This window comes from Saccostrea echinata, unplaced genomic scaffold, assembly GCF_033153115.1.
Source record: "Saccostrea echinata isolate AGI-Se365-2 ecotype Australia unplaced genomic scaffold, CSIRO_AGI_Sech_v1 ptg000002l, whole genome shotgun sequence".
NCBI lineage: Eukaryota > Metazoa > Mollusca > Bivalvia > Ostreida > Ostreidae > Saccostrea > Saccostrea echinata.
The window spans coordinates 1,387,452-1,413,711 of NW_026889751.1; the positions used below are offsets into that span (position 1 = coordinate 1,387,452).

The following is a 26,260-nucleotide window of genomic DNA, read 5'->3' on the forward strand; positions in this document are numbered from 1 at the left end:
AATTTTTGAGTTGTCAAAGGATACAGAGAAATTTAACTCTTCAATGTCATCCCAAGGTTCCTCTAAATTTACCAGATACATTCAATAAAAAGCTCTTCAAACTGATTCAGTATCAGTTTACATGGACTGAAGCTCCCGATCTACAATCTGTTATCTTTAGCTTAAAAAAAACCCCAAAACTCTAAGGCAACGGCTAACTGAGCTATGCCGATGGAAGTTTATATTAGCTGTCTGTATATTTCTCACATTTTAGCTCATCTGAGCCATAGCTCATGTATATCCAGATTGTTAAAATTGTGGTCTGGAATTAAAATAAAAAGAAAACACTGTAAATGCCTGTTAACTATGATGATTTCAGATCTCAAGTGGTCATTTTGTCCTCCATTTAAGACAAAGCCTAGTTAGAAAATAGACCTCAAGGATGGAGCAAAAAAACCATATATATGTATTCAATTTAGCTAGAATTCAATGTTGATAAGAAGAAAACGTACACAAAGAAGTTATACTTTTACATTTGTATATGGTTTTCAACAATTACGTGTATATGTATCTGTTTATACAATCTAAAATTTCAATGGAAAATACAATTGGATTTCAAATTTTCATACATGACAGTGTAATACCAAGGTATCAGATTAGTTTGCATTAAAACTGTTGATACCTAAATGTAACAATTCCTGGCAAGAACAACAATCTAATGTCAAAAATGGAAAACAATTTCATCAGAAATTCGACACCTAGTGATGGTAAAGCAAAAAATTCAGGGGTTTCTCCATGTTTTATACACCAGTGTAAAAATATGACATACAGTCATGTACATATAATATTTCAGGTTTGCTTTTGCATAAAAAAAGAACATTATCTGCTTCCAAAGTTAAACTTTGCAAAAGAAAGCTTTAATTGTTATTTGAACCAGTACAATATTTCAAAAATTTGCATCAAAAATGATGTAATTAAAGTACAATCTTGTTATCTTGAACTTAATGGGGCTGAAAATTTTTTCAAGATATCCAAGGATTCAAGATTCTGAAGTAAAAATACAGAAAGAAAAAGTGCCTGGGACTTGCAACTCACTTCAACATACTTTTGTGCTTACATGTATTCAAATGAAGTTCAAGATACCGGTATTGAAGTTCAGCTGTTGTAGCTATGGTGTTGAAAAATTACGTAAATTTCAAATTCAATGACTTCAGGAAAAAAGTATCTTTCATAATGTTTTTGATTGAGAAACATGAAATGCAGGTCTGCCCTAACTCCTTCTCCTAGCTTAATGCGCAGAATGATAAAGTAAAAATAAAACATGCGAGACTGAAGTCTGAGCAAGTCTGGGCTCTATAACATCTAATGTCAAAGGAGTTGTGCATCGCATCTGCTGTTTTAAAAATACCTGGATTTGTCCATAGTCATTATGGCAACATAAATAATCAGTTACTTGTATTTTTCTGAATCAAAAACTACATGTATTTTGTAAACATAGTTATTTCTTTCACACAAAGTATTTCTGACTGTTATTGGGGCAGGTATATGCTATTATCATGTAGAGTGCTTTACAAGCATTTAGATTTTGTGATCATATCACTTTTTTTTTTACAGAATTCATCTTATAATACTGTACTGGTGTTAAAAAACAGATACAGATTAACAAAGAATTTTAGTTCAACATCAAATTACATTAAATACATACAAATATAGTGGTTATAATAAACAGTACTGACTACAAAATTATGGTTTGGAATAGATTCAGTAAAAATATCTTGTAAAAAACATAATTTACCCATCATAAAAGTCTACAACAGATCATAGAGGGAAAGACACTTAAACACTCTGCATGTTTTGTGAGCAGATCAAGGGATCCTCAGCAAAAGGCTGCCTCCCCATCAAAAAGTACAAAATATTAATCAGTCTCTCCTGATTGGTCAGTGCCGACTTGGTCTTTCTCATAAATACAGTGGTCACTCCTTTAGACACCAGTGTTAACTGAAACCTCAGAAGATTAACGCCCCAGATTATGGATACAGCATTCATGGCTATCAAACTCAGCACCCAGCACTCTGACCAGAACATGGAGTAGAACATGTGACTCCACGTCTGACCGGAGTAAGTTCTATAAGTGTAAAAGGCACAATGCACCAGGAACAGTGTCATGGAAACCATACAGCTGATAATGAACCAACAGAACAAAGAATGGTTCTTTTTAGCCACACATGTGAGGAGGAAAAGGCAGTGATGGTCCATGTTTTCATAACATCTCTCACAGAGGCGACAGTGCTTTGTTCTGGGTGCTCTCACAATCTGGAAAATATCACCATTTTCTGTCTTTGAATAGAGATGTAGTATACAATCCAATATCAACAGCAATTCTTATTATTTTTTAAGCTTGGAAAACTCAATACAGAATGTTAAGAATTTCTAGCCATGTTGAAGTTCCTGATATATTTTATTTCGATACTTAATATCACCTCATGGTTATCTACCTTACTGCCACTCTTTTGCAAAAAAAAAATCAAGGAAGCTCTAAATCTTGTGAGATTTTCTTGAATATACATACATGTAACACTGTTTACACTGGTGTCAATAAGATGATTCAAATAATTAGTATGCCAGAAGTAAAGTGTGTTGCCAAGGGTTGCACTCCAGATATTTTGCCGTCAATTTTGGAATAGATAGAGTATTTTATTGACTACAAAGCAATGACTATCAGAAAGAAATGGTTGAATTTAATTACTGGTAGAAGAGTTTACTTAAGAGTTACAAAAAGTATCGATAAAAATGTAGCACAAGAAGACTAGCTCCTCTCAAGTTTTGTTAGCAATAAGTATAGTTCAACGAATGTTTGGCAAGACATTTCACCAGCACTTCTTTCTTATGTAACAGTGATGGATCTTGAGGTGTATTAAACAGCACATTGTTCCCAGCTAAAGTATACCTTACTGACTGGGCACTCTGTATTCCAGTCTTGTGTACCTTACCTCACAGCTGGTACAGAACTGGTCGGTCTTTCTCTGAGGCACACACAGGTCCATCAGTGTCATAGGTCTACCAGACTCTTGATCCCGAACTGATTCCTTTGCAGCTCCTTCATAACAGAAGAAACATTTACTTTGTATCAGGTATATGACATCACTGTAAACACAGTACATTTGGCAGTGTATTCTATTTAACATTTTTCACAGAAAGCAGCTTCCACTAATTCAAGTATGTTGCTAAATTTCTTGTATAAGTATATTTTTATCTAGCATTCAGAAAGCGCTTTGCTATCTTGTTGTAAAATCAATTTCCCCTAAATATCGTACACACTTAATATAATACATTTATAGTTACTGTATATGATCAATAATATTTTATACTGTGTATAATATTACATGTATATACAAAGGATTTCTATGTTTTGTTATTGAATATGATTTTTTTAACCAGCAAGTTGTCTGTTTTCTTTCACTGAACCTTTTAGGTTCAATTGAAGTAATTCCAACATCCCTGTTAATAATGCCGGCTACATTGGATTCTTGGTACAAAAATATGGTACAGATAAAGTTTGGGTGTGAAAACGTTATTATCTTCTCCATATTCTATAATTAGTACATGCATGTTTTATATGAAAAAACTAACAATATAGTCAAAATATGATGAAATCAATTACTTTTTAACTTGTTCATTAATAATTTTGTTCAGCAGCAGAAACATTGTAGTATGTACCTGGATCACTCCTGAGCACCTTGACGTACATATAAATCAACACAATCCCCAATAATGTCGCTACTACATTGAAGGTTGGGTACTCATTACAATCTTTGTACAGTTAAGTTAGTGCAATAGTATAAAAATTGTACAAAAGTCAGTAAAATAGTAATGCATGTGTGGAAATAAAATAAGGACTTGGTATATAAAGCCATATGATAAGAATACGAAAATTCAACATCTTATTAAATGAACTACCACAAAATGTTTAGGAACCTATATAGGAATTTCTAACAAAAGGATACTTGGCAATAGGTAAAATAGCTGCAGTATAGCAGTATGTAACACACCAGCAAAGAAAGTCCCTGCAAACACTGGATCTGGCCATCTGAGGTGTTAAAAAAAAAGATTTCAGATGGGAAGAAAACAAGTCACACACAATGAAATGGCAAACATTCATTGTAAAAATGTCATATGTAAAGAGAAGGGCATTATATGCAGAGATAGAACCAATTAATAATGTTTAGGGTCTGCTAAATTTCTACATATGTTGCATATTTTATGCAAATGCAACCCAAGCAAAATCTCAGGTATGCTTGATGATGATCTTTCATAATTACAGTCAAACTTGTCATAGCGGTCACCTTTATCCAGCGGTCACCTGTTGTATGCGGTCATTTTATTTCCTCCCAATGAGTTTTCCTATATAATGTAATTCTATTTAGCGATCACCTGCGTAACGCGGTCAGCAGTCATCAAATTTCATGTAAAATCGCCGTTTTACCTCGTATATAGCGGCCATTTTGTCCGATCACGTGACCAGATCTAAAGTCAGGTGACTCCAAATTTTTGTCACTAATGTAAATAATTGGTCTTGTGTAGCGAGATCATGGAAAAAATAATTGGCCTTATTAAAAATAATTTAAAATATTGGATATTCTACTTGTTTTTTTAACAAAATTGTACAAGGGTGCTAGTGACCAAAAAGGTTATCAGGAAAATGGACTTATATACCATGCATACAAGAATGTTAATCTTATTGAATTGGAATCTGGTTTAAAAAATTCTGAGTGATATCAAGATATATGAGTGGCATCCTTATTCATCTACATGTATTAATGTATACAATAATAATGTTTCCTAATTATTAGTTCACGTTTTTGCATGCCCAACTCCGATACTTGTAATTGTGTAAACGCATGGCAGGCCGTTTTAACACATAGGAAACATATTATTTGTAGAAACCCTAATTAACTGTTTTGTATACTCAATGTGTCCTGATTATCTCGTGATTTTCAACTAAGTATTACGACCGTTAGGATTAGTCACGCTTCATTGCTCACAACACCTGTGAATTTGATATCAATTTGTATTATGCACTGCTTTGATAAACTGAGAATATTTATATGACTTGTCTGCATGTTTATTACGCTACTATTTATGTATTATTAAACATACATTTATCAGAACTAACTAAACTTGTTTTTTTAGAGGCAGTTTAGATAAAAAATACATTATATTTTATTCATGGCACAACATGATAATGTTATCTTATAATAAAAGAAAGTTTTGTTATTGTTTGGAGGGAAGATAATGCAATGCCCTGTTAGACTCAATATATTTTTTGTTGGAGTTATCAAATTTAGCTTAAACTTAATCTTGAGACTATTTGAATTTAAAAAAAAAAACCTAACTGAGACCTTTGATGTCCAAAACACATCTTTCTTGAATATTCTGTGGTGTAGTATTTTCAAACACAGAACTAACATAAATTGGAAAAGAATTTTTCTTGAAAAAGGTTAACCTCTTTTCAAAGGTCACCTCTCTATAAAGGTCACTTTTAATGGTTCCCACAGGTGACTGCTTAATACAGGTTTGACTGTATACTACATTATCAAAAAATTAATTATGTATGCACACTATATAAATGTACAAAATCATCAACAGAATATGTTATTGGAGGGAAAGATTTTACCTAGAGATGTGATAAATTCTATGGTTATGTCTCAAAAGGCTTAAAATAAGACAGATCATTCCAGCAAAGTACACCATCCCCTGGTGATCAGGGAGTAAATAGTGGGCAGAAAGGGCAATTACAGCAAACAATACAGCGGGCATAAACAGTAGCCACCACCAGGTTAAAACTGGTCCCCGCGGAACGTAGTTCTTGTCCTTTTTGGCGAGCCATTGCATTAATGGTGTGATTTCTTTATGTCTGAAAAAACATAAGATGGACATCAATTATTGTACAGGAAATACAGGTGACTCTCAATCCTTCAAAGTCTGCCATGGAAAATCAGAGAAAGATCATTTCACAATTGCAGAAATTTCTGGGTTACTTGATTGGTTTTAAAATTAGTATAATAGAAAGTAATTTGTTCTCTTGTGCAAAAGTGTGAAAATTATACATGTGTACTTTATCAATACCATTCCTTTGCATTTTTATGTAAATACTGCGTACAGGGAAATGTTTGCCCCCATTTAATTTTTGCCCCTTTCGCCCTAATCACAGGTGGGCAAACTTAAAATGGGGCGAATTCAAAAAACACACTTTAATTCCTTAAACAGAACTGTGATTAGGCGAATTTAAAATGGGGCAAAATTAGTTGCAAGTTTGAAAGGGCGAAAATAAGACAGGACAAAAATAACCCCATATACAGTATACAGATTTGGATATAAATGAATTGAAATAAATGTGTTTTGCATTTTTATGTAAATAATTATACAGAATTCATTATAAATAAGTAAAAAAAAAAAAAATGTGCATTGTATTTCATGATATTCATTTTTAACTTTCACTGTTTTCCAAATTATCTTTGTTCATTAGATATTAATTATTTTACGCGTAATTGATAATTAGTTGATAAGTATTGTCGTCTTGTAGTTCCCGTGCAGTGAAACTTGTATAAACATCCTAGTACATTTGTCACATATCTGCGCCAGAAGCCATTTCTTTGTAAAGATGCTAATTAGGTCAAGTTTATTTACACATAGCCACTTCTAGATGTTGAGGATAATACAATATAATATGCATTATGGGACTGCATTTGACTTCGAGAGATCAAAGGTTTCAAAAGATTGAGAGTTGGAGAAATCAAGAGTGCATACTGGAGAAGATCAAAGTTTGAGTCATCAAAAGTCAACTGTATAATGGTCAATATAACTATTTCAAGGTGTTAAGTAGTTAATCAAAATACAATTCTAATATAATGAGCAATCCTTGCTATTATGAGAGATGTGTACAGAACTTACCCATATTTATTTCTTTGTGCTGCCAACTCCACTGGAGTGAATCCTTCACGGTTGGTTAAATGCAGAGGACCACACCCCATTACCACTAGGAGTTCCCAACATAGGTATGGGTGTCCCTCTCGAGCCACAATATGGAGGACTGTGTTTCCATCTCCATCTACCTGAGTCAGGTTTGTTCTCTACAGAAAAAAATAACAATTTTACAGAAGCTATTCATATCATCATTTGATACAATACATTTGTGCACTCATAATACACTTTACTACCTTAAAATGTGTATATTTTTTTCTGCAGGGATTTTTGCTGCTTTTTAAAATCTTATTACCCATTTATAAGATTCATGTACATGTCAATGAGAAAATAATGGGGGGTTTTTCCCCATTTTATGAAATTCTCATTCTGATTATTTAGATATGTGCCTTATAATTTAAAGCATTTTATATTTGTACTATAACATTACATAACATTACAATTAGAAATCCTTGAACAAGCATGGGTGTTGAAATTAAAAGACAATGCCATGTTGCAAACTATCTACATACCATGTTACTTTTTTTTTTTTTTTTATATTTTTAGTACCTCTGCTTTGACAAGAAATTTAAAGGCATCAACATGACCATGTACACAACATATATGTAATGGTGTCTGAAGGTTTTTGTCCACTGCATTGAAGTTTACTCCATTCATTTCAAGAAACTTCATTACATATCTGAAATGCCAAACCATGAGGCTAATAAAGCATTACAGTACATGTGCATTTCCAAAACAGGTTTTCAAAGTAAAAATCTTTAATATATTCACAAATAAAATACATGTACAAGTAAACTGTGAAAAAACATTTTATAATCACTCCTAATACACAAAAAATCAAATAATACCCACTTTGGGTCTTTTTTTTTAAATCTAAAATCAAGATCATAATATCTGCTTCTAACTTGCAAAAATTGCTTTTATCTAGCCAGACCAATAAGAAGCTGAATTCTAGGGTAACCATATTTTCTGGCATCATTTCATATTACTTGGAATTATACATAAATATCATAACATATCAGAATAATTCTCACACGCTCCCCGTCTGGGCGGCATGGTGAGCTGCCGTCTTTCCATTTTTGTCCACAGCGCCTAGGTTACCTCCCCTTTGTACAATGAGGTGAACGATCTGAGCCAGGCCCCTTTTACAGGCATAATGGACAGGGGTCTCATCAAATTCATTCTTGGCATTGGGGTCAGATCCTCCCTCCAATAACAGATAAGTAACTGACCAGTCCCCACACAGGCACGCCTTGTGTAGTGCTGTCTGACCATGCCAACCTGAAAATGTCCTCAACATTTTATATACAGGCAATCATATTGATAAATGTTCAAAGAATATCCCAACTTACTGATGTTTAAGACTAAATATCAAAAGTAAGAGTTTTTGTAGAAAGTTAATTATCAAGTGTATTAAAAGACACTGCTTTTACTTCTCAACAAAAATTGTTATCTGGCCAGGAGTTCAATGTAATTCTGTGGTTTATATGTGTACATACAGGTAAAAATTCCCTTTGAATAAAATTGCTACCCTCCCACTCAACCCCATCTCTCCCCAAGCATATTATACAACATCCAACATATTTCCACAGCTAAAATGTTATGTAAGTAAAGTTACAATAGTAGATTAACTACCAGTAAAGAGAATAATTTATCACAAAATGCCTATACCCAGTGTTACTTTGCCCAAACCTTGAAATGCATTTTTTTGTGAATTCAGCGTTTTCCCTAAGAACTGGCTACCAGCCAAATTGACCAATTCAGTTGATAAAAATGCCGTTATGAAATTAAAAATATCAAAATTTAATTGTTGAGAAGTCCACAGAGATTTGTCATAAACTTCAACCCAAAGCCTCTACTTTGAAATAAAGGGGAAAACACTGGAATTGTTACTGCATGTTATCATTTTTTCTTTTTAAAAAGAGCAGCATTTCTAAATGTATTTCATGATAGCATTAATTTCTCTCATCTTCCTACGAGTTCCCTGTTCTGTTATCCTTGCATAATGCTGCCTTTGCGTGAGAGTGATTAGATCAATACTGACAGTTTAGCTGATGGTAGGCAAGGAGACTGCATGATATTGAGATTTTATAAAACCAAGAACACACCCGTAAGACAAGTTTAAGCATCTTAAGCTGATATAGGGATACACTATACCAATGTACATACATGTACCTTAAGACAAAACTACTTAAATGTGTGGACTATAATTTTCCTTTCTAATCTGATATGCCATTATGCTTATGAAGTCTCCAAAGAGATTATGGTTGAAACCATGCATCAAAACAAATTACAATCAGACAGGCAATTCTCCACAATGTATTCTAGTGATATAAACAGTTTTAAATACATGTTGTTTTAATGATGATAGTAGTAAGCTCAAAATAAATAAGTAAATATCAAATGAATAGAAAATTAATCTATAGATTCTGATACCACATTTTAAGAGCTTTAGTAATTTGAATGATTAGTTATTGACTTTCAACAAGAAAGTTTGGTTTATATAGCTTAAATGTCTACAATTAATGCAAGTCATGAGATAGTACTTACAACAATTAAGTATGCATATAGATTAATACCCATGAATGATGAAGTATAAATACTAATTTGATCTGAAAGGTCCTACATTTCTTCATTATTCAACATATCTACTTAATTACATTGATAGCCAATGAGAAATTTTAATTCTTTATCAAGATCACAGGTGGAAACATCTTTAATATCACATACTTACAGGTGTAACCAATATGTACTGATCAATATTATTTTGTTAATTCCACCTGTTATTTGTTGCACGCACCAAAGGGCATTGGAGCAAGGGGAGGCTGCCAATGCCCAATAATTTATCAGAATCAACCAGAAGTCTCTGATGAGACTGTAGCTCTACTGGTCTGTTTGTATAACAAAAGAAAAGTAGCACTTGGATTTGAAACATTGCAACATGCAACAATAAATAGAATTATGTATCTTAATGTAGTCTACTTTTGTGACAAGTTATATTGAAATCAAATGAAAACTAGGAGTAGTAGCGTTTTGAAAGTATTTCACGGAAATTTCTATTTTTAGTACTGGTAACCATGACAACACCACTCACCCAAATAAAAAAAAACAGAAATACATATTATGTATCGTAGTGTATTCTAACTGTGTGCCAAATTAGATTAAATCAGACCAAAATTGTAGGAGGAGTAGCGTTTTAAAGGAATTTCACAGAAATTTCTATTTTAAGTAACCATGGCAACACTGTTCATCGAATTCAAAAACCAATGCAATAAATTATGTATCTTAGTATAGTCTTCTTGTATGCCTAATTATATTAGAAGCAGACTAAAACTGTAGCAGGAGTAGTGTTTTAAAGGAATTTCACAGAAATTTCTATTTTTAGTAACCATGGCAACACCGTCCATCGAAATCAAAAACCAATGCACTAAATTATGTATCTTAGTGTAGTCTACTTGTGTGCCAAGTTATATTGAAATCGGACCAAAACTGTAGGAGGAGTAGCGTTTTAAAGGAATTTCACAGAAATTTCTATTTTTAGTAACCATGGCAACACCGTCCATCGAAATAAAAAACCGATGCATTAAATTATGTATCTTAGTGTAGTCTACTTGTGTGCCAAGTTATATTGAAATCGGACCAAAACTGTAGGAGGAGTAGCGTTTTAAAGAAATTTCACAGAAATTTCTATTTTTAGTAACCATGGCAACACCGTCCATCGAAATCAAAAACCGATGCACTAAATTATGTATCTTAGTGTAGTCTACTTGTGTGCCAAGTTATATTGAAATCGGACCAAAACTGTAGGAGGAGTAGCGTTTTGAAAAATTGTTTACAGACAGACGGACAGACAGACAGACAGACAGACGGACAGACGACGGACACCTTACTATCGCATAAGCTCTTCTGGTCTCTGACCAGTAGAGCTAAAAAACAAACAAAAATAATTTGAACTGCATCCTTACAACAGGAAATACAGTAAATATGATTAGATCTATATCTTTTACATGTAGTGATGCAGTCAAACACCACTGTTCCATTAAAATGTTATGTTATACAATAATTACTTACCCTCAGCAATTTCTTTATCATTAATAATTCTAATCTACATTGTTATGGATGCATTTTTGCAAGTACTTTAAAAATGACTTAACCAATATCATATATACCTTTTACCTGAGAACTTCAATGTATCCATGTATAGTATCTACAGTTTGTAACAATGTTTAACGTACCCTTTTCACGTACAAGGCCTGGTTCCTGCTGAATCAGTTGATGAACCAATGGAACAGCACAATTACTTATGGCTGACAGCAGCAGTTGAAATTTTTCACTGCCATACCCCGCCCCAGGACCAATCTCTCCAGGGTACACAACTTTCGGATACGGATCTGGATCTGACATTTCCTTACCAAAAAAATAAACTACGTTCTCATACTAGGCTTACTGGTGAACAAACGGATTCCATACTCTTTCCTACTTCTTTACAAGGGAATGTTCAGAAACTGATTTCTGCAAATTGAGCATGGAAAGTGTACCACAACAATCTGTGATGGCTGCCGAGGATATCCGAAATGAATTTATTATTGTGTCGATGATTTTTATTGGTTCTTCTCATACTATCCAATCAAAACTGTTTATAGTTAGTGAGATCTACTTTCAATTTGTTCAGAGGGAAAATAAGAATGCACTGTTAGTACAGAAGTCAGAACTGAGAACATGGATAACCAAGAAAAACAGAAAAGGGTTGGCACGTCCAAAAGGAAACGAATGAAGGCCATCCAAGCAAAAATCAGAGAACAAGTAAATTATGTCTGAATTATAGCTTTCAGAATATTGAGTGTAACTTCATACCGTTATAAATGCATGACAGTTCATAAAATTCTATCAATTCATGAACTCTACTCACAATAATTGAAGAGCATATTTTAATTTTTCTTTTCTATTTCCGTTTATATTGGTCAGCTTGTGTAAGGCATAATTCCATCTGAATACTGATGATTTATTTAAGAAATAATTTCTGTATGGGAGGAATTGTGGAGAATATGCCCCAATAGTTGAGATTTTGTTGGCAAGTAAAAACTTATCCCAAAGGGCAAGGTTTTTATTGGCAAACAACCTCTCAAGACTGAGGGGTATATTCTCCAACAATTCCGAGGACAAGGGAATTATTTCTATTTTGCTACGGCGAATGTTTTAAACTCCTATATAGAGAAATGGAAAAGTAGATGTCAACATCAACAAAAGTCCCAATTGAATGTCAGTTGTCACAATTGAATGCTACTTCTCATTTATTTGCACTTCACACATTAGAAACCAGTGATTGGGAAGGCCATAAAGGTCAATGGGACTATGGCGCAACTGTCAAAGTTTTTAATGGGCCATTTTGAAAGTGAATGAGCCATCTATATATTCTGATGGGCCATTTTAAGAAAAAACAAAATGACAAACATCAAGGGCCAACCTAGGGGGCGACTGAGGCGAAATAGTCGCTTTTGAGCCCCAAACTTCGCCGTAAATTATCACGAAAGAGAAGTTTAAGTCGCCTTAATATTTGCACCTCCTTTATTGAAAATCATAAAAAATCTATTAAGAAACGTGGTAGTATCATCACTATTTTATAAATCTGGTGTTATTACTGCTGAAATAAGTGAAACAGCAGGGCACTTACACCTGTTTTGCTACTAATGACCAACGCATCGAATACTCTGTCGGAACTCCTCTAGATTTTACGCTTCCGTGTATGAAAAAGTCCATTGTTATAAGTTATACACAACAAGACGCAAAACAGCTGGACAGCTATCGATGTCATGCCAAAGATGTTGAAGATGATTTTAGATCTTTTTATTGTCAAATAATTAATACATGCTGTGAATACAGACATATTTTTACTGTTAAATTGTGGAGTTATCAACTGTCTAAGAAATTACACATGTCTGATAAACATAACTAGTTCAAACAGCATGCAGTAGTTGCACCAAAACGTTTTTTTAGAGAAAGAATTTAATATTGAAAACAAATTTTGAAGAGAAAATAAAAAAATTATGACTATACCAAGAGCCTGAAAATCTAACCCTGAGAGGAGAGAAAAACGTTTGAATCATTTAAAAGTTAATTGTGCATACTATTATGCAAGAAATGAAAAAAAGTTTGATAAACAAGTTTATCAATTAGAAACTTTTACATTGTCATTGTTTTATATGTTTGCTAGATATTTATAAAAAGTTTGATAAACAAGTTTATCAATTAGAAACTTTTACATTGTTATTGTTTTATATATTTTGCTAGATATTTAGATACCTTTTTAATAGGAAAAATATAATTTTTTTTTAAAGAATATTTTTAATTATTTTTACTAGGATCTTTAAATAATACAGAAAAAATTTATTGAAATGTATTTAAGTAATAAACAATGAAATTTTTTTATTTTTAAAAAGTTTAATAATGATCATAGTGTTTCCCACGCGCGCCAAGAAGTCTCCCTAGAATTCAAAACTTCTCCCTACATTTCTCTGAGGGAGAAGTGAAGTCTCCCTAAAGTTTGGGTCTAGGTTGGTCCCTGAACATGAAATACGAAGGAAACACGTTTCTTTATTAACCAAATTTAATTTTTTATGTTTGCAGTGTAGCACATTCAAAGGAACCCGCAAACAATATAATTTTCTTGTATTTTGGGTCAATAACATCAAAATTTCAATTAAACATTGGAAATGAGTGAGGAAGTGTACCTTTGTTGTCCTAAACAAAGCGCTTCATGTAACAGGAAGCAGTTTTTTCCGGGTTTTAACCAATAAGATTTGTTGTTTTAAATTGACTGCATTTAAAACGAAAGTAAGACAAACAAGAAAGTCGTACGCAATATATTTCCAACTAACATTGCTAAAATTTGAATGCGCACCTTGGCACCACCAATGATTGATTTAATGCGCCAATTTTCACTTCAATGCCACTGTGGCACATCCCGCAGGCCCTTCCCAACCACTGAGAAAAAGTACAAAGTAATCTGAATCCCAGGTAAAGTTTTTTCCCACTAATTTGTGTCACAATCAAAAGAGGCCTTAGTCCTTTCATAGTAAGAACAGTCAGAATTGGAGGAAACTGATTTAAAATTATTGATAATTTGTTGATGACATTTCAGTTGTGATTTATTGGAGAATAATGGCCACAGCATTTCTTTGATCTTTGCAATAATCGTAGTAGAATAACATGAATGACCAGTGTATATACTGAAATACATATAGAACTGCGAGTTTTACAAATGTATTCTACATTGCAGATGGAATTTTACTTCAGTGACTCAAACATAGCTAAAGACAGGTTTATGAAAAACTTGATAGAGTCATCAGATGGTGGATGTAAGTATGGAATGCATCATCCAATCATTTGAGAGAAAAATATGTGAGGGCATAATATCCCAGAAAGGTTTTAATCACCCAAACAGGCCCAGCACAAGCTATTGATTTAGCAATATAGCTTGATCAATCAATTTCAACATAGTTTTTCACAAATATGTTTTTTTTTTCTTATGAAAAAGATAAAAAGTCACAAGTATGTGACTACTTATATTTGTACTATGAACTAAAAAATAAAAACAAACTTTTAATTGCTGAGCATGCTTGGATTGTAGAGTAAAAGGATTTGAAAGGTCGTAAAAATATTTTTTTTTCTCAAACTCCCAACAGCTTTGAAAATGGTTAAAAGTGATCAAAGATTTTTTTTCTAGCAATCATTGTTTACATTGCACTTTTTAGCAATGATAAACTCTGAAAGAGATCTCTACCTGTGGAGGGGGATACTGTGGTAGTGTTGAATATTCGGCTTCTTATTAGGCTAGGCTAGGGGATTAACCCTTTAGCTCAATCGGTAGAGCACTAGACTGGCATGCCAAAGGTCCCGGGTTCAGTTCAATTTGAAGGCACATACATGTCTGTGTTACATGAATAGAGAATCAGTTATGTCATACATCTTGATACAAAAATAGGATCTTGATTCATGTAGTTAGAAGGATTTCTGCAAAAAGAGATCAAGCTCATTTTGAAACATTGGTCTGCCTTTTCATAGGTTAATGTTTGATAGTACAAGTTAATATGCTGCAGTTTGTTGAAGAATATTGATGAAATTTCTAGGTAAAAATTGAAAGATTTCCCCATAAAAGAAAATAAAACCACATATCTCTTTAAATAATTTTTTACTTGTTTAATTAATTGGTTAAATATACAATTACAGGTTTTGTAATTTTACCTGACAGTTTTCTGAACAGAGAAGGAGGTGTTGTTGTGAATAGATATAATTTGATATTTTTGAAATATAAGAAATTCTTCATAGTTGAAAAACACAAAGGAAATTGTTTGCAAAGAAATCAAAGTCACTGTAATTCTAAGGACATTTTATTAGTCCTGAGGAAAATGTTGTTGCACGCAAAACTCAATTTATTTGTTAAAAAAATTATTTATTTGTTTGGATTATGATATACAGTTTGGGAAAAAAATCCCTTTTGAACAATAACTCCAAACCTGTTAAACTGATTGAATAAACCAATTCAGCTGAAAAAAAGGTGAAAAACTCATTAAATTAATGATTAAATTTAGCTGAAAGCTCAAGTGAGCTTTTCTGATCACCCGTTGTCTGTCCGCTGTCTTGTCTATAAACTTTTCACATTTTCAATTTCTCAAGAACCACTGAGCCAATTTTAACTAAACTTGGTACAAAGCATTCCAGGGTAAAGGGGATTCTAAATTGTAAAAGTTAAGTGAAGGGCCAAGTCCTATTCCAAGGGGAGATATTCAAGAAAAGGCAAAAATAGGTTGGTGTCTTAAAAAAAATCGCCTTCTCAAGAACCACTGGGTCAGAAAAGCTGAAACTTGTATGGAAGCATCCAGAGATAGTGTAGATTCTAAATTGTTCAAATCATGGCCCCCAGAGGTAGGTTAGGGTCACAAAATCAATCACTACAATTGGGGAATAAAAGTTTTACATTGAAATATATAGGAAAAATCTTTTTCTCAAAAACCACTTGAGCAGCAAAGCTGACACTTATATGGAAGTTTCCAGAGGTTTTGTAGATTCTAAATTGTTCATTTCATATCCCCTGGGGATAGGATCAAAAAAGGGAGATAAAAATTTTACATAGAAATAACTATTTATTTGGAAAGGGCAGGGCCTAATTGACTCAGGTGAGCATTGTTGCTTTTGAGTCTCTTGTCTTGCAGATGTAGTCATTGAAGCATTTATGAAATTTAAAAAGATATCTAGCCTGACATCTGATGTTATCCAAATTAGGAAGGCACTCTCACATTCAGACTTTTTCGAGGTACTCAAAAATTCCTTGTACATTTTCCTTTTCTGCATTTTCTGACTGTGATGCAAATGTTTGAGTTGCCAGATTAATAATTTATCCCATTCACTGATATATTTGTGTTGACTTTTTACAAGCTTAATGAAGATAAAACAAAAGTAAGAAGGAAAACGCCTATTCAGGAGATAAAAGATTTAGATGAAAAAACTGTTTATGTAGTAAGTATACATATAGTAAGTCAAATTTCTTTTAAGTGATCATAGTAGAAAATGAACTTAATAATATTTCAAAGAAAAGTTAAAGAGAAAATATCTATTACAGTTGAACTTCGATATCTTGTATCTTACACTATCTTTGATCACTTTATTTTTTCTAATGAAAGTTGTTTTAATGATTCTATGATATGTACATAAGCATGATAAATATCGTTTTCCTTTTCATTGTGTTCATGCTGGCCCTGATAATGATTTCGTTCTATCAGAACACATTTTATAATGTCTTGAAACTTCAGTCTGTCAGAACAACTCCCGGATAATTGTCAGAACAACTCCCGGATGATTGTTAACATCTGCACTGATAATTTACCGGTACATAGTCTACTGTACATAGTCATAGGCACATCCCTGGCACTTCATTATAAGCGTGTTTTACTGAACAATGCTATAAAGATGAACTGTGCTGAGGGTATCCGTTCTGTCATATTTTACTGTTATCTCTTACTAAAGAAAGAACTTCAAGGTACATTTCTCCTCATTTTGCAATACAAATGTTCCATGGAGATTCATGTCCTAAGGACACATTTCTAGTTTAACATAAAATTATTTTCCTGATTTGATTTATTGATGTCGTATATCATAGGAATGTTTACCTAAAGCAGCTGATCATCAGTGGCTGAAGAAGCTGTTCACACCGTGTGGAAATATTACTTACATCAGTATACCAAAATTCAAAAGCACGGGAGACAGGAAAGGATTTGCTTTTGTGGAGTTTGAAACAGTAGAAGCTGCCAAGCGGGCATGCCAGGTACTTGTGTTTGGGTTGCCTTTTTAGCAGGAATAGAAATTAAGTATTTGTTTTTCTGGATACAGTTTTTATATTCTCTGCTCAGTTACAAAAATACATTAATGGAAAAGTATAGATTTGGGTAGAAATTTCTTAATTAAAAATGGAGAAAATATGGATAAAGATGTAAAGTAACCCCCCCCCCCCCCCAAAAAAAAAAAAATCATGTTAGTACATGTAATGTAATTATTAAATGTAAATCCTACTTAATATTCTAAAGAAATGAAAAATCATTTTTGATTGACTTTTAATCTATTTTATGTTTCTTGGTTGAAGGATTTGAACAACCCACCTGTAAGACCAGGGGAGAAAACTTCTCCTGGAATGTTTCCAAAGTTTAATCGACAACTGACCAGCATGCAAAGAAAATTGGAGGAATTTGGAGGTATACACTTCTGTAAATATAATTTCAATTGGTGTTGCTTAAATGTTTTATAATGGTACACTGATATGTGTTGGTTGAGGTAAGGTTATTAAATTCCATCACAATGATTTGCACCGTATAAAAACCATGTTTTATATGTTTTAAAAGTAACTGTTTCTGTATTCGCGAGCGAGAAATATTTGCGAGTTTCACGACCTTCTTTTACTCGCGGATTTTTATTGTCGCAAACCAATTATTCACTTAGGTATTTAATAAGAATGTTGCCTGGGTCGCCAAAATTAGTAGTCGTAGATGGATTTCAAATAAAAGAATCGGGAATAAAAGGTGTCGCAAATAATAATTGGTTTACAGTAGTTATGTTTTGTCCTTTCGCAGTCAATGGTAGATGCTAATTTGATAAAAAATATTAATTTTACTTTACAGAGAATGACTCTGAACAGAAACTCCCAGTCAGAGTCAAAATAAAAAGGGAAAAAAGACCAAGAAGCAAGAACAGTGAGAGTAGTACAGATTTATCAGATGTGTCTCCAAAGAAGAGACGGAACACTCTTAGTACAGAGTCTTTGGAGGGGCAAGGAGAAAGTGTTGGATCCTCTAAAAAGAAAAGAAAGATGAGAGATTCTGAGGGTGAAACTAGTCAGAGGATGAAGGGGGAATGTGTTGAAAGTGAGGACAAGTCCAATAGTCAGAAAAAAGGCAAGAAAAGGAAGCAGAAAGCTGTATCTGATGCTAGTGCTAGTGAGTCAGATGTGAGTAAGTCAGGAGAATTCAGTGGATCAGAGACAGAGAAAAAGAGGAAGATTTCTCAGGATAATGTAACAGAACAGACAAGTTCTGATGGCACAATGACAGGTAAAAGCACCAAGGAGAGAGCTTCTGAGAAAAGTGATCAGAAACAGAAGAAAAAGATGTCAGGTGGAGAAATGGAGGAGGATACAGACACACAACAGAAAATACAGGAAGTGGTCGATGTTAGCTTGACGGAGGACACAGGAAAAGGAAGTCCCACCAAGAAGAAGGAGAGGAGGAAGAGAAAGAAGAAACACAAAGAAAAATGTCTGCCAGAGCTGAGAGTGATGCCAAAGTAAGTCATCAAGAGAATAGTATAGAGAATACACACTAAAAGATCCACTCAGACAATCACAAATTTAAGGACAGTCCTAAAAAAGGAAGTATGCAAAAAAAAAAAACAACACTCACATATTGACCTGAAATTATCAATTACTGTGGTATTGAGAACATTTTTGTAGTAGTACATGTATTTTCTTGAATAGATTGGAATGGTTACAACTAAAGAAAGAGTACCTAAGTCTTCAAAAGATGAACATGAATAAGCTGAAAAAGACTCTGCAACACATGAGGAAAGAAGACTTACCTAAAGAAAACACAGGTAAGTCGACAAAATTAACAGACCAATAGGCTGTGTCTAGGTGAGATCTTACTTTAATTTTCCAGATTTATTTCAGATAACCAGGATTGTCTGTTGCAATTTTCATTATGAAATTAGAAAAGAGTATTCAATCAGGTTACAATATCTGATCATTAAAGAAATGCAGTGTTTTCACTCACCTGCTTTCTGATTAAACTTTGTATGTTACATGTATCTATCAGTGTCATAAGTTTTCACATTTTCGTCTCTTACAGAACTAATGGGCCAACTTCAGCCAAACTTGGCACAAACTACTCATGTATTAAAAAAGTTCTACCTTTTTTAAATGAAGGACCAGGTCCCCTTAAAAGGGGAGAAAATTAAGAAAAGGCAAAAATAATGGGGGGTCATTTAAAAATCTTCTCTAGAACCACATGCTGCAGGGCCAGAAAGATGAAAAATATATGATTTATGAAGGCTTCTTTATTTATTGCAGATTCAAATTTGTTCAAATCTGGTGTAGAATGGGCCAAAATGGGGCTCAAAGTCTGACATGGGGATATTTTTGAAAAAAAAAAATCTATCAAAACCTTATGCAGAGCAACAAAACTACAATTAGTCATAAGTCATATTAATACTGTAAATGTATTTTATTTGGTGCATACGATATTTGGCGGAAATGGATTTTTCAGAAGTTGGCGGAGATTTGATTTAGCGCCTTCTGAAATAACTTATATAAATATGTATACCTAAGTCTTTTTAGCGATGTACTTGATTTAGCGGAGGCTGCTTGCCGCGAAAGGAGCTTATTAGAATTTTTCAGAAGTTGGCGGAGATTTGATTTAGCGCCTTCTGAAATAACTTATATAAATATGTATACATTAGTCTTTTTAGCGATGTACTTGATTTAGCAGAGGCTGCTTGCCGCGAAAGGAGCTTATTAGAATACACAGCAAATGTAATACGTTCACAGTATACAAGTATCCTCCAGTAGAGAAAATTATAAAGGAAATTTTAAAAAGAATCTCTTTAAGAGTAGCACTGCCACACTAAATAATATTAATATGCATACATTCCCAAGTTGTGTGGATTTAAGTTATTTTTTCAAATTATGCACCCTGAGGTTAAGGTTGGGTTAAAATTAGGGATGTCAACGAATAGTCGACCATTCGACTATCAGTCGAATGGACCGACGATCGAATGATGAAATGACATTCGAATATTATCATAATTAAATAAATGCAATAAAAGTGTGATAACGTGATGGAATTCTCATCACAAAATTGAGAAACCGTCTTTCCTCAGAGTCGATAAGATAATTTTCCTCAACAAAAACGGTCGCTTTTCCATGCGCGTATAGAAAGTACAGTAATTATAAGTGTTTCACGACTGACGCGAACTGCGGGAATTATTTATCAGTAACTGCCTGTGTTGTTTTTGTAATTAATTACCCATCAATTTAGTAGGCTTTGTTTGTAATATTATTAATTGGACTTGATCTTATACCATGTATACCAATTATTTTTTGTTATTTTAAGATTTGCTCAAACGCAAGGAAGAAACCATAACTGTAACAAGTTTTGACACATCGATAATAGTATTAAAACAATACGCATACATTTTAAACTGTATAAGGACATTAATATTTTGATAGTCAGAGCAAACAATAATCGAATAAGCAATACCTAACTGTTTAACAATTTTACAGGCACTTGACATGTGGTAGTGTGAGATTAAACCCCTCCCCCAATTTATTTCATAAGAAGCTTTAAAAAATATCTCATGGCATTTTTTTTTTCTATGCTTACTGAAATAAAAACTGACTGCATGTACAGACCGATTTATGAATTCTATTGACGTGGAAATCATACATTTTGGAGAATTATGTTTCGAAATTTAAATAATCTTGCTATCCACGCGTTATGTTGCATAAATTTTGATGTTACTTTTCAAATAGATATAAGTAAAATGGTTTCTGAGTTATAAATACATCATGTACCAGTGAAGTTTGAAATACGATTTTGTTTTCAGAAAATGGTCCGAATATATTCGACTATCGTTCGAATAATGCAATCGAATAATCGACTAAGGAAAATAAATATTTTGACATCCCTAGTTAAAATCAGTTATGTTCTCTTTCGCTTCGCTCAGCCGAACATAAATTATTTCCTATTCTTTTTACATAAATAAAAACTCAAACACAAATATTGGAGGAGGCGACAATGTTATCCAGATTTAATATAACAGATTTGTACAAATGTAAACGTGTCCATTGGAGCAGTCTTGCATCCCAGGTTGGAAGAAAAGCACATAGGCAGCCCTAGAATAGTCCCAAAGATATTATGCAACTCCAGGCTAGGAATCAGATCAACTTTAAAGAAACTGAACAACAATCTACAAAAGAATTCCGCTTCATTATTATATCAAAGTAAAAATTTCGGAAAACTGATAGGTCGTGGCTAACTTGTCGAATGACAATAGAACTTAAAACATGAGTTTAAATACCCTTAGATCGAATTCCTACGTGCCACAAAATAGACCCCATATATGATTTAAATTAATATAGGGCTTAAAGCTGTACACAATTCGTAAAAGGAATGTGTCCGCCATATTCGATATGATTCTTGCTATGTCTGAGGGCCCCTATATAAAGCCGCTGACTTGGTCACTGTTCAGTGTAATCAATCGTCACCAGTGTAGAAGGACGTATAGCATATATGCTATACAGCACTCCGTAGCGACAAAATATGACTGTGTACCTATATATTCTAATGCAGGAGAGTAAGATACCCAAGAAATTATAATAGTTGCACAGGTCAGTGCAGTATACAAACAAACTGCAATAAAATGTAAACAAAGGTAATGCAAGATAACCAGCACAAACACGGGTTGCCATTCCATGCCGATACCCGTGAAAATAAAGCAGTCAGGTGTAACGAATGCGAAGAGTATACCCCGAGGCTGATATCGTAGATAGTAATATCAAAAATGGCGTATGCCTATTTACGAGTCGTGTTCAGCTTTAAGTGACATCAATAGAAAGTATACCGACATGATACATATTGCCTGGATAGCCGAATCAATAGACCCGCCACTCCTCACGCCGAAGCAACCAGGATCAACCCCACAGAGCATCAAACATTTTTATGCCCCGCCATGAATATGGCCGGGGCATATAGTGTTTGTCATGTCTGTCTTCCGTCCTTCCGTCCTTCTGTCCTTCCGTCCTTCCGTCTGTCCTTCCGTCACACTTTGCGTTTAGCTCTGTTCAAAGCTCAGTTTCAAAGAAACTATCCAAGATATTTATATCAAACTTCATATGCTGATAGATATTGATGAGAGCTATGCAACTGCATCAACATTTTTTGACCATGACCTTTCCTTTGACCTTGACCTCACTTTTCTTAAATTAGTGTTTAGCTCAGTTTTAAAGATACCATTCAAGATAGTGTTATCAAACTTCAAATGCTGATACATACTTATGAGAATTATTCAACTGCATCAACATGTTTTGACCTTGACCTTTCCTTTGACCTTCACCTCACTTTTCTTAAATAAGTGTTTAGCTCAGTTTTAAAGATACCATTCAAGATAGTGTAATCAAACTTCATATGTTGATACATACTGATGTAAGCTATTCAACTGCATCAACATTTTTTGACCTTCACCTTTCTTTTGACCTTGACCTCACTTTTCTTAAATTAGTGTTTAGCTCAGTTTTAAAGATACCATTCAAGATAGTGTAATCAAACTTCATATGTTGATACATACTGATGTAAGCTATTTAACTGCATCAACATTTTTTGACCTTGACCTTTCTTTTGACCTAGACCTCACTTTTCTTAAATTAGTGTTTAGCTCAGTTTTAAAGATACCATTCAAGATAGTGTAATCAAACTTCATATATTGATACAAATTGATGTAAGCTATTCAACTGCATCAACATGTTTTGACCTTGACCTTTCCTTTGACCTTGACCTCACTTTTCTTAAATTAGTGTCAAACTTCAAATGCTGAAACATACTGATGAGAGCTATTCAACTGCATCAATATTTTTTTACCTTGACCTTTCCTTTGTCCTTTACCTCACTTTTTTTAAATTAGTGTTTAGCTCAGTTTTAAAGAAAGCATTCATAATATTTTTATCAAACTTCATATGCTGATACATACTGATGTAACCTTTTCAACTGCATCAACAATTTTTGACCTTGACCTTTCCTTTGACCTGACCTTACTTTTCTTAAATTAGTGTCAAACTTCATATGCTGATACATACTGATGTAAGCTATTCAACTGCATCAATATTTGTTCACCTTGACCTTTCCTTTGACCTTGACCTCACTTTTCTCAATTTGTGTTAAAATATTGCATTACTAATATACCCTCAGCGGGGCATTCATGTCCTATGGACATATTTCTAGTTTTAAATGTAACCGAAAAGAAATTTATGGATCAGATTTTACATACTGGTAATTCATGTGTATGGAAGAAATAAAAAAAAAATATTTTCATAACAGCAAGACCATGGTAGTCATATTGAAAATGAAGCATCCCGATGTTTATGGATTCAAGTTTGGTTTAAGTCATGATATTGGGCTAGGTTGGGGCCACAAATTGGGATCACAATATTCTTCGGAATAAAAATGAAAAAAATCCTTTTAGAATCTTCTGAAGTCTAGCAGGGCCAAGGAGACTTAGCTGAATGTTATGGCTTGGACCTCTTGTTAAATATTTCTACAAATTACAAATCTATATTGTATTAGGTATATTAGTAAAGGAAATAAAGGTGTAAAGTGCTTAGTGCTTCCATCTAATACTTTATCTCCAGGTGAAGTGATTGAGGAAATGCCTGATAAGCCTACGGTGGAGATTCCAGGGACGGTTGTTCATCTGACCAGTGGTTTACCTGTCTACAGGAAACAGCTGAAGGTCTTTTTTATCTGTTAATTGTTAATTATGATTATGATTAAATTAATTATAATTATGATTAAATTGAATACACATCCTGATATTATTAACTGTGCATGGTAAAAGGGAGCATTTATCTAAAAACTCATAATACTCAAGTCTAGCTTGAATTATCAGCCAGTGGCAATATTGATATTCTATCTTTGAAATATCAGAAAATTCTCCCAAAAAAAAAGGGCAAATTTGAGGAGTTTATAATTTTTACATTTACATTTCTCCCTGTTACTTTCCTAATGGAAGATAAAAAAAATCAAAGAAATCAAGAAGTATTTACTCTGTTGACTATATGACATATTTTTTTTTATTTTATTGTTCAGAATGACTTAGGTTCCGAGGTACATGTGGCCTATGTAGATGTAATGGAAGGAGAAAAGGAGGGCTATGTTAGATTTAAGGACGCCGCTAGTGCTACAAAGACTGTGCAGCATTCTTGGCCCCAGTATCAGTTTGTTTTACTCACAGGTAAATAGTTAGTGTTGAAATTAATTTCATAATGATGTATCTCAGAATTGACAAATCAAATATTTAATCAGTTTGGATCTTATGGTGTGTTTAAAAAATTAAAAGCTGAAAACTTCTGTTATTTAAAAAAAAATAAAATACTGGACTCTATTAATGTGTATATTAACTATTTAATGAGTTGTTGTTGTTGTTTTTTTTTTTTTGTTTTTTTTTTTTTAAATACATTTTTACATTTATTTTCATTTTTTTTAATATACATTATGCTTGCATTAAAATTATTTTGATTATGTGTACTGTAAGAAATGTATACAATATTTTTATTGTAATTGTCCATGTTTAGGTTATGGTAATTTTGGCTCTTAAATCTTTTTAGGGAGAAATGTGTACATTTTCAGTTGCTTCTTCATGGTGTATGGTGTTGACTTTTTTAGGAGGTGATGAGGAGGCTTACTGGGACAAACTTAAATCAGATAAGATGAAGAAATATCAAAATAAACAGAAAAAACAAGGGAAGAGTGGTCAAAAGAAGGTAGGTTGTTATCAGAAGGCAATATCTGTTAGATACATAGTGTATAGCACTTCAATAACAATTTATTTTTTGTGAAATGCAAGTAAAAGTAGGCATCAGAAACTGATTGGGGGTATTTTCTATGTATTATAACTTCAACACAACAGAGTAACTTGTATGTATTTTTGCACTGATTGTACAAAAATTCATGAAGTCTTGTTATTCATTAGGAAAAAGGAGTGAATATTGTATTATAAATTGTAATCTGTATACCAACTTTCTTATGTGCAAGAGATATTTTGGAATGACTTACATATTTCTTATTGTATATCAGTCATGCTATAAATAGTTACAAATGTGTTTTCTGTCTTACTCCTGAATAAAAAATAGACTGTAAAGTTAATCTTTGAAAACTTAATTTGAAGATCAATGTAGTATCATTTTTGAAAGGGGGGACACAAGCTGATAAAAATGCCAACTTTCCTGAAAAAACTTGGTCAAGCATTAAAAAAAAAAGATAGAATTCCAAACTCCAAAAACCTATATCGTGGGAGGAGGGATATAGGTTCTAACCTTAATTGCATTATACCATTATCCTGATTTGACTATATCACTATACTGCAACAAAAAGGGGGACTAGCCTTTCAATGAACATTTTCAACACTAAAAGGTTATGTATGGACAACCCCCCCCCCCCCCCCCCCGAATCTATGTGTCCGAAACACTTTTTTATAGCAGTCTTTTAATTTCTATGTACCTGTTTTACTCAATTTTTATTCATTATCATTACTGGCAATGTGAAATCATTAAAAAAAAAAATTAATTTAGATATTCCCCTGTTTTCACAACTGGGAGTAACATTTAACTTATTCTTCTGTAATATAATATTAAAGTATTTCCAAGATTAAAAAATAATCATAAAGTTGCTGCAGTTTGTACCTTATTATTTTCAGTTAATTGATAGAGCCCAGAAACGAAACAAGGAGAACCTGGACCGGGTTCATATCCGGTTTGGAGAGGAAGACTGAACATTAAATTTAATGAATGCGTCTTCAGTAATGTTCTGACTATATCGTACAGTGTACATTGTGCATTTATGTATCTATTGAATAGTGCTGTTTCATTCAGTTATACGCAACTGGATTTAGTAACGTAAAATAAAATTAATTTGATGAAACATTTTTTTTTATTCCTACATGTAAATCACAAATTGTAGAACATGGTCAAACACCCCATGTATTGCCATTTCAG

At 33.2% G+C, this 26,260-nt stretch overlaps 2 protein-coding genes across 2 annotated transcripts; one reads left to right on the top strand and one right to left on the bottom strand.

Moving 5' to 3' along the window:
• Positions 1-333: 333 nt before the first annotated feature.
• LOC133204803 (uncharacterized) lies at positions 334-11,494 on the bottom strand. The gene is made up of 9 exons (XM_061340555.1): positions 11,196-11,494; positions 7,995-8,241; positions 7,510-7,639; positions 6,931-7,109; positions 5,654-5,893; positions 3,984-4,066; positions 3,697-3,789; positions 2,970-3,076; positions 334-2,292 (listed from the first exon to the last, which is right to left on the bottom strand). The coding sequence occupies exons 1-9, from the start codon at positions 11,362-11,364 to the stop codon at positions 1,816-1,818; spliced, it is 1,725 nt and encodes a 574-aa protein (XP_061196539.1). The 5' UTR covers positions 11,365-11,494; the 3' UTR covers positions 334-1,815.
• Positions 11,495-11,644: 150 nt separating this feature from the next.
• On the top strand, positions 11,645-26,186 carry LOC133178325 (la-related protein 7-like). Its single transcript, XM_061313057.1, has 12 exons — positions 11,645-11,763; positions 14,237-14,315; positions 16,170-16,270; positions 16,393-16,473; positions 17,114-17,278; positions 17,594-17,702; positions 18,126-18,786; positions 18,977-19,092; positions 23,900-24,000; positions 24,357-24,501; positions 24,933-25,030; positions 25,963-26,186. Exons 1-12 carry the CDS (start codon positions 11,680-11,682, stop codon positions 26,035-26,037), a joined length of 1,815 nt encoding a protein of 604 aa, XP_061169041.1. The 5' UTR covers positions 11,645-11,679; the 3' UTR covers positions 26,038-26,186.
• Positions 26,187-26,260: the final 74 nt, after the last annotated feature.

Bases quoted from the DNA above. Each gene is read 5' to 3' on its own strand.
- LOC133204803 (XM_061340555.1), bottom strand. From the start codon at position 11,364: ATGTCAGATCCAGATCCGTATCCGAAAGTTGTGTACCCTGGAGAGATT. The intron at 7,640-7,994 runs GTGAGAATTATT...TTGGCATTTCAG, and splicing joins GCCGCCCAGACGGGGAGCGT to ATATGTAATGAAGTTTCTTG. The intron at 2,293-2,969 runs GTAAGGTACACA...GATATTTTCCAG, and splicing joins AGTTCTGTACCAGCTGTGAG to ATTGTGAGAGCACCCAGAAC.
- LOC133178325 (XM_061313057.1), top strand. From the start codon at position 11,680: ATGGATAACCAAGAAAAACAGAAAAGGGTTGGCACGTCCAAAAGGAAA. The intron at 14,316-16,169 runs GTAAGTATGGAA...CTTGTCTTGCAG, and splicing joins AGAGTCATCAGATGGTGGAT to ATGTAGTCATTGAAGCATTT. The intron at 18,787-18,976 runs GTAAGTCATCAA...TTTCTTGAATAG, and splicing joins GAGCTGAGAGTGATGCCAAA to ATTGGAATGGTTACAACTAA.